The 14,856-nt window shown below is 42.0% G+C and overlaps 1 protein-coding gene across 7 annotated transcripts in view; it reads right to left on the bottom strand.

Annotated features, from left to right (window-relative positions):
• Positions 1 to 14,856, bottom strand: part of FAM184A (family with sequence similarity 184 member A) — a 186,664-nt gene that overhangs the window by 128,699 nt on the left and 43,109 nt on the right. For all 7 annotated transcript variants that reach the window (XR_003999579.1, XM_030556200.1, XM_030556202.1 and 4 more), the window contains exon 2: positions 6,680 to 7,534. Coding sequence is in view for 6 of the 7 variants with exons in the window: in XM_030556200.1 (XP_030412060.1) it covers positions 6,680 to 7,534 (855 nt within the window). In the remaining variant the exon portion in view is untranslated. The remainder of the gene's footprint in view (positions 1 to 6,679; positions 7,535 to 14,856) is intronic.

Below are 14,856 nucleotides of genomic sequence, written 5' to 3' on the forward strand. Positions count from 1 at the left end.
TTGAAGTGGAACTTGTTCTATGGCTCTTCGCTGGAGGAGAGACTCCACCTCCTGACACAGGATTTTCTCTTGAGATTGGTTCCTGAGAAGAGACAGGGAAGGAGAGTATCGGTAGGAGGTGACAGAAACTTGAGTGGATAACAGGAGTGAACAGGTTCCAGCATCCACTTATCCATTGTTATTGCTTTCCAATTGCGTGTGAGGTGGCCACCAAAAACTTGGGTGGGCAGAATACTCAGGCATCAATCAGTATTTTGATTGAAAGTCTCATCAAAAGAAACTCTTCAACTCTGGGTTGGGAGAATGGAAGGCAGTAGATGTCGAGGAAGCCATGTAACTCAGTCCCTATACCTCTGTCATTTGCATGGTAGTTCATGAGAGACAGCACTGATGATAAAATAGTTGAGGGGTTGGGGTTGGTCTTGTTCTGTACCCTGCACATGATGCTTCCTCTTTGGGGTGAGAATATAGATGCCCAGAGAGTCTTTTCCTTAAACAAGTACGCTTCATCACAGGGCAAATATTCAGTGGTACTTTGAGATCTCTCTAGAGAAACCTGAGGACAACAACTAAAGATCCCCTCCTCATAACAACTGCAGTTGCCACCCCTCTGGAAGCAGTATCAGCAGCATCTACTGCAGTCTGAAGCAACGTTTTGGCTACTAATTTACCATCATCAGTTGAGTTCCAGAATTGGACTTTAGCCTCCTGAGGGAGTTTATCTGTGAAGTCCAACAATTTCACATAACTGAGAAAAAGTAAAATTTATTTTGCTAACAGAGCCTGGCAGGTGGCAATTATGAATTTTAGGCTTGTCAAGGAAAAACTTTCCTCCCTAGGAGGATAAGGTGTTTAGCATGCTGGTACAAAGATCTTGGGGTGTTGCAGCCCAGATCTCTCAGTGGCTAGTTGTACCATCAGGGACTTGGGTGATGGGTGAGAGAACAAAAAACTCTGCTCTTTGTATGTAGGATATCCAACAAGGAATATTAGCCTTACTCCTATGGAATTTGTAACGTGTCCCCTAATCTTTTAATACAGTCTTGAAAGGCTTAGCAGGGTAAGATGGTGGGGAAGCCATGACACCCTCATCTGGTGAGAAGGAGGTCTTGTAAGAGGGTATCATTTCTTCCTTTTTTACTGACTTCTGCTCTGAGAGATGTACCCGTGGAGCAGGTCCTGCAGGTGTGGCTGATGCTCCTGACGAGTCTTCCTTTGAGATGGTACCTTATTATAAAGATTGCCATATAGAGCTCAAGGGTTCCAATAAGCCCACTGAGGTGGGACATAAGGGAAAGGGGACAGGACTTGAAGGCTGTCCTTGCCAGGATAGCTAGGTGTGCTTCCTGCTAGGAGCTTCTCCTTCAGTGTGAACCTTGAAAGAGGGAGTTTGGAAGGAAGAGGACTTTTTACAGACACCGCTGAATCTGATGAAGTATCATCCCCTGTATCTCTGAAGAGGCAAGTGGTGCTGGTACCAGTGGTTGGGTCAATATCAGGCCCTGGCAACAGACCTGTACTTGCATTGGTACCAACATTAGAAAGGGAGGCTTGTGAGGCAGCACCAGAGAATGGTGTATTGGTACAGGCTGAAAACATTGTTCAGTACCTCAAAGAGTCTGTATGTAGACAGTGTCAGTACCAGACAGCGAGTCACCATCTAAAATGTGAAAGGAGGGTATGTAGGCTCTGGGAGATGAATCAGTACTGGGGGAAAGTATCTTTCAGTACTTCTCAATACCAGTGATCTGGGCTCTTCCTATGACCTGCTGCAGAAACAGACCATTGGAAGTTCCCTCAAGGGTCTGACACACAGCAGTTCCATGGCTCCTAGTTGGCTCAATGCCTTACATAAAACCAAGGGGCATTTCAGGAAGTGTCCAGACAACAGCATGGTTCTTCTGTAGCTGCCACGACTACTCCTGCTCCTTGCTTTTAAATTCCTACCTTGACCTCAACTGAACTTTGCCTCCTGACTTGGACTCAGACCCTTGGTATCAACACTGACCTGGACCTGACTACAAACTCTTCTGCTACTCCCAGCCTCAGGTTTGCACCTGCTCTGATCCTTGGCCCTGACTGCCCTTGTTGGGATCCTAACAGTTTTCCTGGACCACCCTAGCCTATGATGAAGACCTACTCTGGGGGAATATGGAGACAGTGAGCCACTCCCTGTCCAGCCTGTCACAGAGAGTACTGGAGATGCCTGAATGGGCTGACCACTCCCAGGAGGATCTCCCTACCCTTCGAGCCCAATTATCACAGCTCACAACAGAGAAACAAGCTCTGTGAAGGCTATCCACCTACCTCCATGAAGAAAACCCGGCACTACGGGCCCAATTGGCACAGCACACCACACACAACCAGATGCTACGAGAGCAGGTGGCCCAGCAGAGAATGCTGCACTAAGGGCACGCACTGCAGCCAGGACCCAATCTCCTCAGTCCTCCCAGAATGTCTTAAAGGGGACAGCCAAAAATTCAGGGGAGTTGTTAACCAATGCCCCCTGCTGTTTCTGCTCTGCCCCCAGTCCTAGCCCCTGATCAAGTAAAAGTAGAACCCTACTTGAACGAGCAAATCCAATGCTGTTGAACTGGGATGCCTTTCTCCAAGCATTCTCTGCCATATTTGACAATCCCCACTGTGCCCACTTGGCAGACACAACCCTGTGCAAACTCCAGCAGGGGCAAGGACTGGCCTCTTCCTGTGCCACCCACTTTTGACATCTGGTCTCCAACACTGAATGGAATGAAGCAGTCCACCTCTACCAGTTCTGGTGAGCATTACACAAGGAAGTTAAGAATGAACTAGCCTGTATGGATGCCCAAACCAAACTAGTTGCCTTCATTGACCTAGTCATACGCATCAACAATAAGCTGTATGAACGACGTGAGGAAAAGAAGGGGTCTGCATTACCAGCTGGCCAGCGCCCCTTGATATCTGTGTACAACCTGAACCCATCCAGCTGGATAGTGCCACCTGAGGGAAAAGAGCACCGTCGTTGCCACAGGCTGTGTTTCTATTGTGGGAGATCTGGCCTGAGCTCCAGCATGGTGCAATTTGGCAAACCACCATGCTGAGGCCCAGTAGAAGGGGTTGACCTGGACAAACCCTGAGGTAACACACTCCTACTCCTCACTGAGGCATGCCCCAGGCATGGTTAACATTCCCCGCACCTTAAGGTCTAGGTCCACCTCTGTGTTCCAGGGGAGCCCTAAAGAATTCCACCACAGAAGACACTGGTGGATTCTGGGACAGCAGACAACTTCATAGAAGGGAATGAGACACACGCTTTCTCAGTGGGTTTCACTGATATTTGCTGACATCAGAAGATTAGTGATACTCAGTATTCTTTGGTCCCATTCCAGGCATTAGAGGGGAGTGTGTGCTAGTGATCACAAATCATTTTGCCCAATTCCCCCAAATTTGACCCCTTCTGCCCTGGCAACCAGTCCCTGTCCCAGTTTCCATTCAGGCTTCAAGTCCCAGTCTCAGTCTCCTTGCCCAGTAAGTCCAAGACTCTCCTTCAGGGGTTCCCCTCCAAATCCTAGTTTCCCACCTCACTCCAGTCACCTTGTCCTGCCAATTCCAGTTTCCCCTTCCAGCTCTTTGTCCCCCATCTCCTTGCCCAGCTAGTCCCAGTACTCCCCTCCTGGGTCCTCATACAATCTCTTTCTTTTTCTCCCAACCCCGCCCTCCAATAATCTCTCCTGCCCATACTCCCTAACTCCCGGTCCCAGGCCCTCCTCCTCATGTGCCTCATCATTCAGAGCTGGAGCATGCTCAGTGCACAAAGAATCTAAAGAGATTTTAGCTGTGAAGTTCTAACGAGTCTCTATTTAGCACATGGAAACTGAGATTTTTCAAAGGCTTATAACTTGCCAAGTTTGAGCAGATTTTTATGGGAGATCAAAAGGCACAAAGGAATCCTCCATTCCAAATTTCAAGTCATTAGACCATCTAAACAAAATAGTAGTTAGAATTATTTTACGACATGGAAAAATTACAAATTTTCCACTAGCCCCATTTTTGGAAACAGCTGAACAGCTTTAGCTAAAATTCCCCCAAAAAGAGTCAGACTGAGGCAGACACCTGTCATGGAAAATTTCAGTCCGAAAACTTAAAGTTTAGCATAGGTATAAACAACTGAAAACAAGGTGTTATAATGGGAAGTATCAGGCAACCTTAATGATATGTGGTACTGCCAGATCTATCCATAATAAATAGGATTTCCATATGCTCCCTTTGCTCCTCTTGCAGGATAGGAGGCAGGGTGGGAGAATCAGGGAGCGTTCATGTTATGAGGCCAAGGACTGGGAGTTAGAATTGCCTTTTATTAATTGTAATATAACGCCCCCCCTCATTCCTTTGCCTTCTTTGCCTTGAAAGCATGGAGTTCTTGCCATAGTCCTTCTGCTTTGCCTCCTCTTCCTCTTCTCTACCTTCTAATTCCCTATGCTTCTTTTCTCTTAGGCCTTTTAAATAAAAAAAGGAGAAAGGAGAAGATGGAAAAAGCTGAGACTCCAAATTCTGCATCAGCCAAGAATCCTAGGCAGAGGAAAACTAAAAGACTAAATTCTTCACTCTACATCCAAGTCTTCTGCACAGATCAGGGGTTCTCAATGGGGAAAAAGCAGGGCAGAGTCCTAGGGAGCCAGCACCTGTAATATATGGGAGAAGATAGCAAGTGGGCTGTCATGTCCGGAAGGAGATCCACTAACCCAGATCTCATGGCAAAGCAGAACCCAGTCTCTTTGATTACCCCAACAGAATATTATCTGCCCATAGGGTGGACACAAATGCACCCTTCCACCATCTGCATCTCAAAAGCCATTCTTCCATTCTGTTTTATTCCCCAAGGACCCCACTGATAAAATGGCAGACCTGGCTTTTCATAAGGTTTGAGCTCACAGTGGTTGCCTCCTGAATCTCTGTTCATGCTGTCTGTGTGTCTTGCACCCTGCAAATGAACCTGAGAGACTCTTCTTGAACCCGACCATAAAAGTTTAGGTCTCCTTTCAGATTTCACCTAGGCCAGCTCAGACCTTTGATGTTCCCAAATTTACCCTAAGATCCTTCATATTTTCCAAGTGGGCTGCAGTGCAGAATGGATACACCTGGCTTTGAGGACTGAATGTTGTGACGAATGCAAATATAAGCTGACTGATCTCTTCTACAAGGTGATCACACTTGAAGTGGGAAGTCCTCAATAAAGCTACCAAAGGGCAAATAGAATCCCATAGAATCATTTCTTCTAGTCTCAATCTACAAAACTCTACGCCTCCTTCCCTCATAGAAGGAAATCTTTCAACCCTCTGGTCCCCAAAAGCCTGCTTTATGTTTTTGGGGCTTCATATCCTATTTTAGAGCAGCTTTAGAAAACAGCATTAGGTCAACTCTCTGAAAATGTGTACCATATTTGAGACATTACTTGTGAATGCCTCTTGTATGTGTCCAAGAAATATACATAGGAGAAGTTGATTAATAGGTCTCAGTCATACCAAAGAGTGTCCTTTCCCATTTTCTTTATACACAATGATGTATTTGTTCAACATATTTTAAATTAAATACTAGATAACAGCTGGCACAAATAACTGTAGTGACAAATATAATGTAGCAAAATGGAAATATTTTCTTCATAGTCCAATACAGCAATATAGGATATTTACAGGACTAGTCACTTGTGTGAGGTTACTCATATGTGTAAGTGTTTGAACCTACCATACACTCTAAATCAGTGTTTCTCAAAATTTTCTAGCAATGATACCAGTATACCAGAATCAGACCTCAGTTGTACCAGATACTGACCACCTTATTCCTCCCTTGCCCTGGAGCCAGTCACCCACCCTTTTAAAAACAAATAAAAGGTGAAACTGGATTCTAATATGGTGAGCGCTGAGGGAGAGCCACTGCTCAGTGCTCATTTGACTGTGTACTCTCTAATCTGCAATGAAACTTTCAGCACTTCAATTCCTATACCATAATGCTGGGGAATAGATCATCAGTAAAATAGGTGAAAGGCGACAAAAGCTTAACTGTCAAAGCTAATGTGTGTAGGGCCCTAACAAATTCATGGCCACAAAAAACGTGTCGCGAACCGTGAAATCTGGTCTGCCCCCCATGAAATATGGACTTGTGTGTGCTTTTACCCTATTCTATACAGATTTTACAGGGGAGACCAGCATTTCTCAAATTGGGATCCTGACCCAAAAGGGAGTTGTAGGGGGGTTGTAAGGTTATTTATTTTGGGGGTGGGGGAGTATTGCAGTATTGCCACCCTTACTTCTGCGCTGCTGCGGACAGTGCTGATACCTTCAGAGCTGGGCTTCCAGCCAACAGCTGCCACTCTCCAGATGCACAGCTCTGACAGCAGCACTCCCACCAGCAGCAACGCAACCTCCACTACAATAACCTTGCTACACCCTCCCCCCTCCAACTTCTTTTTGGGTCAGGACCCCTACAACTACAACACTGTGAAATTTCAGATTTAAATATCTGAAATCATGACATTTATGATTTTTAAAATCCTATAACCGTAAAAATTGACCAAAATGGACTGTGAATATGGTAGGGCCCTACATACATGCTAATGATTTGCCACTGCTGTATATATTTTAGGTTAGTTTAATTTCTACTAAACACATTGGAACTTAAAAGAATGATGTGATGTCAGTCTCACCTGAACAGTGTTTTCTGCTGTACTGAGAGCTACCTGAAGCTTTTGGCATTTTTCTCGCAGACTACCCGCTTCATCCTGTACCATCTGCAATTCAGTCTTCAGTTTCCCAAGGTTCTTCCGCAAAACAGCTTCTTGGCTTTGAAACTCTCTTCTTAGCTCCACTTCTTTCTCTTTACAGGCATGCAGGCTTTCAGCTGTAAAGAGCTGAGATCTTTTCAAAGCATCAAGTTCATGTTCATAAAAGGATTGAGCTTTGCTGAGTTTACCTTCATACTCCTCAATGAGTTTTTTCCTCTCCAGTCTTAGCTCTTCAACTTTGCTGTTTAAATCTTCCAGTTCCAAGCTGTGCAACTCCTCTAGCTTCTCTTGCCCCTTACTTAAAGTAGCATTCTGATTCTGCTGAGTTTTCAGAAGTTCTTGAATCTCCAATCTGTGTGCTGCTCTCAAGTCTTCCAGAGCTGAGCGTTTGTCTTTCTCAAACTGTACTTGCAACTGTACAAAGTTTCGTAGCCTCTCCTCAAACTTCTTTCTAATCTCTTCTACTTCTCTTGACATAGTTACTACTCGCTGGACATGCTGGGCTTCTGCACAAAGCTGCATATCTTCAACTCTGTCCTTGTAAGCTTCAAATTCTGTCAAGGCTTGATGTTTCATCTTTTTATGATCTTCCAATGACTCTTCCAAAACCTGGATCTTTCTCTTAAGATCCATTTCTTCAGCAACTTTACTCTTATACTGTAAGAGCTTCTCTCTTGTTTCTGCAAGAATTTGTTGGATTTCTTCTTCATGAGCATCCTTAAGGGCTTGAATAGCAGCTTCATGTTCATCATTCTTAGTGTTTAAAGCATATATTACCTGCAAGTTTAAAACAGAATTTTATTAATTAAAAGGTATTCAAACTTATTGCTAAATCAAAAAATAACCATTTTGACACGCTGTCACAAATAGTCATACACATTCATGACACAAAGAGAGCACCATACATTTTTAGGAATGAGACATCATAGGCCTTTTGTACCAGATATTACAGTAGTTTTATACATTTGAGTTAAACAGCATTGCTGTGCTTCTTGCAGTGTGATTCTGCTGGTGAATATGCACTTGGCGTTGTCATACGCAAGTACTGCAGAAGACAAGGAATAGTTGATGTACCCAAGAACACTCAAATATTAATATAAAAGATTTGCAATATGGATAAGAATTTTTCTGCTAGAGAGTAGTGCATATCATTTAAACAGTAGAGCTGACTGGGAAATGGAATTTCTGTCCCTTGTGAAATGTCAAGATTTTGAAAAATAAATTCTCCTTTATCAAGTTGAAAAGTCCAAATTTTTCACAGAACTGAAATTCCAAAATATTTAATTTAGGGCACACCAAATGCTGCTGCTTGGCAGGCAGGTGAGCTGTCAAGGGAAATATTTTCAAGATTTAAATTTGACATAACAAGAAAGTTGTTTAAAAAGGACGATTATTTCACCGTCTTTTCAACTAATTTCTAAACAGATATTTGCACATGCTTTATTAATGAATTTAAAAAGAAGAGATAATACTTTCAGGATTTATATGCTTTCTCATATTATACTGTGACGTTACTGATATGAACTATGACCGTATAGATCATTGTTGCAACCAAAGTCCTATAGTTACACCAAGTCTTGTACAAAGGAGGTCCAGTAAGGTGCCTATGGAAAGGTTATGATTTGCTGATTATAATTATGCTATCTGTATGTGTGTATCATTTTTGTAGTTGAAGTTATGAATATTGGCTATGTACTTGTATCTCACTGTGTTTTGATTCTAAATAGCTTCAGTGAAACATTTGGTCCGCTTCTTGAGAAAGGTCTATTCTCAGTAAGTGCCCAGTCAAGAAACACTTAACTGACAATGAACGCTGGGATATGCCAATCCACATCTGAGCTTTCCTGGGAATGTTCAAACTAACATGTAAACAATGGCTTCAGCCTGCAAACTGAGTCATGCATGGATATGCGACTCGCTCATGTGACTCCAAACTCCATCTTGCTGCAGTGATTTTCCACAGTAAAAATAAAGGGGTGTTCTTTCACAGGGCAGAGACTATAAAAGGTCATGGAAACCCCTCCATTTTGTCTTCAGTCCTGCTGCTTACTTCTGGAGGAAGCTTGCTACACATTGAAGCTCTGAACAAAGGACTGAATGACCCATCCCTGCTGTGGATGTACTCCAGAGACTTGATTTGAACCTGCAGTTTATTCCATCACTGCTACAAGACTGAACCAAGAACTTTGCCATTACTGAATGTAGTTGATTCCATTTAACCAATTCTAACTCTCATCTATATTTCTTCCTTTTTAATAAATAAACCTTTAGATTTTAGATTATAAAGGATTGGCAACAATGTGATTTGTGAGTAAGATCTGATTTGTATATTGACCTGGGTCTGGGGATTGGTCATTTGGGATCAAGAGAACCATTTTTCTTTTACAGGGATATTGGTTTTCTTAACCATTCGTGCCCATAACGGGTGGCATTGGTGGTGATACTGGGAAACTGGAGTGTCTAAGGGAACTGCTTGTATGAGTTATGGTTAGTCAGTGGGATAAGACCGAAGTCTTCTCTGTTTGGCTGGTCTGGTGTGCCGTAGAGGTCGAGAAACATCAGCCTGGGGCTGTGACTGCCCTGCTCTACGCAATTTGTCCTGAATTGATACTCTCAGTTGTGTCCTGCCAGAGGCAGCATCATTACATACACTATTAATATTGTTCTGCGTGCAAGCAGTACATAGGGTTTGGGGATTTATAGCAGTTAACTCCTATGCTGGGAGAGAAATTAGTGACAGATTCACAGTATTTCCTTCTAGTTTATTTTAGATACAATATGCATACAGGTCCTGTTCATCTTGAATAAAATGATAAATATGACAGCAAAGCTGTATATAGATAATTCAACTTTTAGGACCTTAGCTGACACACGGTTTTGTCCAGAACTTTAAGTCAAGAGGCTGTATTTCTGTCTCTCAGCATATGAGCTGTTTCCTGACTGTCTCGAATATCTTAATTTCTGCTCCCAAACACAAATACTAATAAAATCCTTTTGTATCTGCTCTGTTACTGAGGAATCACTAATCTACAAGGGCCTGCCCCACATTCAGCAGGTTGGTTTCCCTATTTTTAATTGGTGCCCCATGCCTGTCTTGTCTATTCAGATTGTATGTAAGTTCTTGGGAGCAGAGACTCTTATTGTGCATATGTCAGTGCCTTGCAATCTTGGTTAGTACTTCTAGGTACTACTGGAATGCAAATAATATAATCCTTTCATAGAGGATTTCATATTTATATTTCAGTAACATGTACTTTATTACCATAACACTATCTCAATTGCAGAACAGTATTCCCCACTATTGTGAGCATTAACTGATTGATCTCCACTCAGACACAATGCCTAAAATAGTAAAACACTTCTTTTCACACCCATTATATATGTACAGTAATTTCTCACTTAACATTATAGTTATGTTCTTGAAAAATGCAACTTTAAGTGAAATGATTTAAGCGAATCCAATTTCCCCATAAAAATTGATGTAAATAGTGGGGGCCTAGGTTCCAGGGAATTTTTTCCCCCAGAAGACGACATTATATACATATACCCTATAAGTTTTAAACAATTTTAACCCAACCATTTCATACTGTACTCAGCAATGATGATTGTGAAGCTTGGTTGAGGTGGTGGAGTCAGAGGGTGAAAGAAGGTGGATCATACAGCTGCTCCTCTTGCTGTTCTTTCCAATGTGCTGGGGGGGGGGGGTGCTCAACCCCTGGCTCTGCCCCCACTCCACCCTTTCCCCCAAGGCTCCACCCCTGCCCTGCCTCTTCCTGTCCTGCTCCACCCGTTGCCCTCGAGCGTGCTGTGTCATCACTCCTGCCCCTTCTCCCCCAGCCTCCTGAAAACCGCCAAACAGCTGATTGCTGTAGGCAGGAGGCATGGGGAGGGAAGGGGGAGCTGCTGATCTGTGGGACCACTGGCAGGCGGGAGGTGCTCGGGGTGGTGGAGGGGAACTAATCGGTGACTGGTTCCAAGCCCCCACGGCCAAACAACATGATAAGCAAACATTGCGCAACTTTAAATGAGTATGTTCTCTAATAGAATAGCGACGTAATGAAAAAAGGTTTACCAAGAAGAGATTAAGTTAGGAGTTACTGTATTTTCTTTGTTTCTAACAAGCTTCTTCATACAAAGTCTCACAGATGACAACTGAAATAATAAATGTCTTAACTTGGAGTGCCTCCTGTCCATTTTTATCTCCAGTATTTCCTGCTGCAATTAACTTCAATGTACTTTGCAGAAAAGATCCCCAGAATCAGAGATGCTTTCTGTACAGCACAACCATCAGAGCTAACTCACATCACCACCATCAGACCACCACCATTCTCAGCTTGACCATTTTACTCATCAGGACGTCCCTAAGGCAAGTCCAAACCACCGCATGTGTATCTGATGCCTGCCTTTTCTGCCTTGTGAATGAGCACCTAGGCCAGCTACTAATATACATCATTAATGACTCCTTTGAAAAAGGCAACTTATTCTCCCTAAAACATGTTGTAGTCCAACCAGTTCAATTGCTTCATGCAACTGACTTTGTTAACTACTTCCTAGTGCTCAATAATGGGAGCTTGAGCAAGGTAATTACAAAACTAGAGGAAAAAACCTCCAACTATACCTGACCTCTGCCAGTATCCTGGTCTCATCATTACCAGGATTTTTTATACTGATGTGCCACAGAAATGACACTAGTCACAGTGGTTCTCAACCTATGGCTCAATTAGCACACAGCTGCGGCCCATGTGACATCCTCAATGCCAGGTAGTATTGGATGTGGCCCACAATGGTAAATAGATTAAGAACTATTGCACTAGTGGATGTTGTTCTAGTATTGGTTGAGTCACCATTCATATTCTTATTGCTGGATCTCTCAACAGCATTCAACGTGGTTAAATATAGAGGTTTTGCTATCATGTCTTAAAGATTTGCCAGGGGTGGAAGGAAACTGTTTGAACTCTCTCAGATTCTCTCTCTCAACCCACTATCACAAAAAGCTCAGACTTCAGAACTGTCATCTGTGGTGCCCTTCAAGACCCCATCTTCACCCCACACACACTCCATATCATTTAACCTTTCTGTTATTGAATATCCCAAAAATACAGTGGCCAGGAAAACTGGCTAGTCAAGAGGCTTCAATGAACCCTGATGGATACAGACTTGGCAACAATGATCCATACTTTCATGCCCTCTAGGCTTAACTAATTAACACACGACATACTTGGGAATGATAGTAGGAGCTTTTGATGAAAATCCAGCTGGCACAACAAACAGCAATCCACTTACTAAATAACACAGGATGAAGGAAACACATCACACTAGTGTTCAGATCATTACACTGACTTTGCACAGAACACTCGTTCAAATTCAAGGTCCTGGTCGTGATTTTCCAAGCCCTAAATGGGTTGGGGCCCCAGCTATCTCAGGAACCATGTCTCCCTAAATGATAGCTATACTTACTGCTTACTATGGAATTACCAGTGACAGTGGTGATAATTACAAGAGTCAGAGATAGAATGTTCTCTTCAGAGGGCCCCTAACTGGGTAACTCCATTGCAAAATAGTTAATAACAAACACTAATCTAACTATCTTCAGACATAAATTTAAACTTGACATGGCCTTCCCAAAATAATGAGCAAGATGAAGGAGGAAGGCCGGCTGAAGGAAAAATAACCTGTAAGTAAACTTCATGAACCTATTCTTAACCCCATGAGCTACAGCAAGCAGTCTAGTGTCTCCCAGTAACATCTGCACATGAAACACGGCAGCCTCAGGTCATAGTGTTACACTGAACACTAGTAGATCAACATAATATTAGCTTTAATAAAGGGCACTATATCAAGTCCCAAGACTCATAAGTTCAACTGACTAGCACAGTAAATACTATGGCTTGGTTCACTGTCATTAGCATATATAGGTGCAACTGCTTCCTTCAAATTATGTTTTCTTTGAGATTTGGTACAATCATAAATGTTTATCAATTGCTGTAGTATACTGTCTGAGAACAGGACAGCCTTTGAGAAAGAGTAGGCAAAGTAATGAGTCCTTGCTCCCCTCTCATAGGTAGAAGCAAAAGCTGGGGCCAGTTGGCCAGCTAGTTCTTCTCACCTTTGGGAAATGGAAGGATCTTGCCAGCTTTTTGCCCTGTCAGAAACTCAGGGGGTAGAGGAACCAGAACCAGTTTCACCTTGCAAGGGCTGTGAGAATGGTGACATTTTTAAGCTGCATGTTACATGTCACTAATTTCAATATACTGTATATTGCCCTACATTCATGAGGGTAATAGCATACATACATTTTTGATCAGGTAACCAATTTTTAATCATTAGTATTTAAGCACAAAATCTCCCAAGTGTGTTATTTTATGTATAATTTTTAATATATAAAACAAAATAAATCTGACTAGTGTTTGAATTGAAAGGGGAAATTATTGAAGGTGGATTGGTGGAGAGCAAAGGTGATTTCCTTGTCCCTGGTGAACTTCACATTTCTCATGTCCTCAGTTTTTGCCACTGAGGTTTTGTCTTGACTCTCATTCCCCCCTCCCCTGAGAAAACTTCCAAAACACTCAAAAAAAATGGAGAAATGTTACACAAGACATTCATAATACCCCTCACCCCTGACAGTTCCAATATCCTAATTAAGCAGGATATCCCTCTCCCTCCCTCTCCCCCAAAAAGCCACTTACAGAGTGAGTTTGGCATTTTATAGGCTACAAGAGTGTCAGGATCTTTTTTTGGAGAGGGCTATGGAAGATTGTGTTATAATTTTAGATTTTTTAAATTTAATTCTATGTTCTTAAGTATGAATATAATTAATCTCCAGTTCGTTGTCATGAATATTTCTGGTAATTTCAAGTTAATGTCCTATCATAAAAAGGAGGCCTTTTCTTTGGCTAAGCTGTGTGTGTGTGACACTTACACTGCATACTTTGCCAAGTGAGGTATTAAAAACATAGAGAACTTGTTTTCCATTCCCTTCAGGCTCTGTGCTCTGTACCTTTTCCACAGAGGAAAAACAATAGTTCCTCTCAACCTATATTAAAAAAAAAGAATGTAATGAGTATGAATTGTTCCAAGTAACAACACTGGATAACATGCTCGTTTCAAAAACTAGGCCATAAAAACTGAAAGGATTCTGAAGTCAAATTAATAACCATTCAGAAGATCCCAGGCTGTTGGCTCTAGTTCTTCTAAAAATAAATGAAGAACTAGTCTACCAATTTGCAATGATGAGAATACCCTTCTACGCACATGCTTACTTCACCATCGAGAACAGATGATATACTTGTATTAACAATCCCACATTTAAAAAATATTTGGCAACTGGCGGCAAGGTATGTTCAGTAAAAGGACTCAACTTTGGAATTCATGCAGGTCCAACAGAATAAGAGCTTAATGATCTTCAGGATATGCTATAAAGCCAATTTACACAGGACAAAACTCTGCCGGTTATATCTACTCAACTCCCATGGAGCTCAATATGAGATAACCATGTGCAGCAAAGGACAGAATGTGGACACTGTAGGCTTTTTCATAGGAGAGGCTTGGTGGTCTTCGAAAATTTCTATTGTGGGGGAAAGGAGAAATCTCAGAAAGACTTTAATGGACACAAAGTTAAATTTATTATTTAATCAACACTTTCAGCATGCTTAGACATTAAAGCACATATCAAAATAAAAAACAGAAAGTGTTTCTACAGGTTAAAGTTTAGCTAACAAAACAGGCAGATTTGAAAGTAATTCTGTATCACTGTGTATTTGCATCACAGTGCATTTTACATATGCAAAAATTATTCACAAGAATTCATTATTATTTTGCTGGAAAGTAACAGTGATATGGATATTACTTTGCTTAGATTTAGGTGTTAAACAAAAGTCACAGTAGCCATCTGTTTTTGTTACTTGGGAGAATTGTACTCTCTCATTTACCCTTTCCAGCTAAAAAGGAGATCTAATGTATCCTGTAAATACATTACGACAAACAAGCTAACAATATTTATCTATTTATTGATGGTAGAAGTTCTAAAGTTAATCTCTAAACTGTTCTAACAGCTGAAGCTAGCTCAGCAAGCCTGCAAATGTGGGGAAAGTGAAATAAAA

Source organism: Gopherus evgoodei, chromosome 3 (assembly GCF_007399415.2).
Source record: "Gopherus evgoodei ecotype Sinaloan lineage chromosome 3, rGopEvg1_v1.p, whole genome shotgun sequence".
Taxonomy (NCBI): domain Eukaryota; kingdom Metazoa; phylum Chordata; order Testudines; family Testudinidae; genus Gopherus; species Gopherus evgoodei.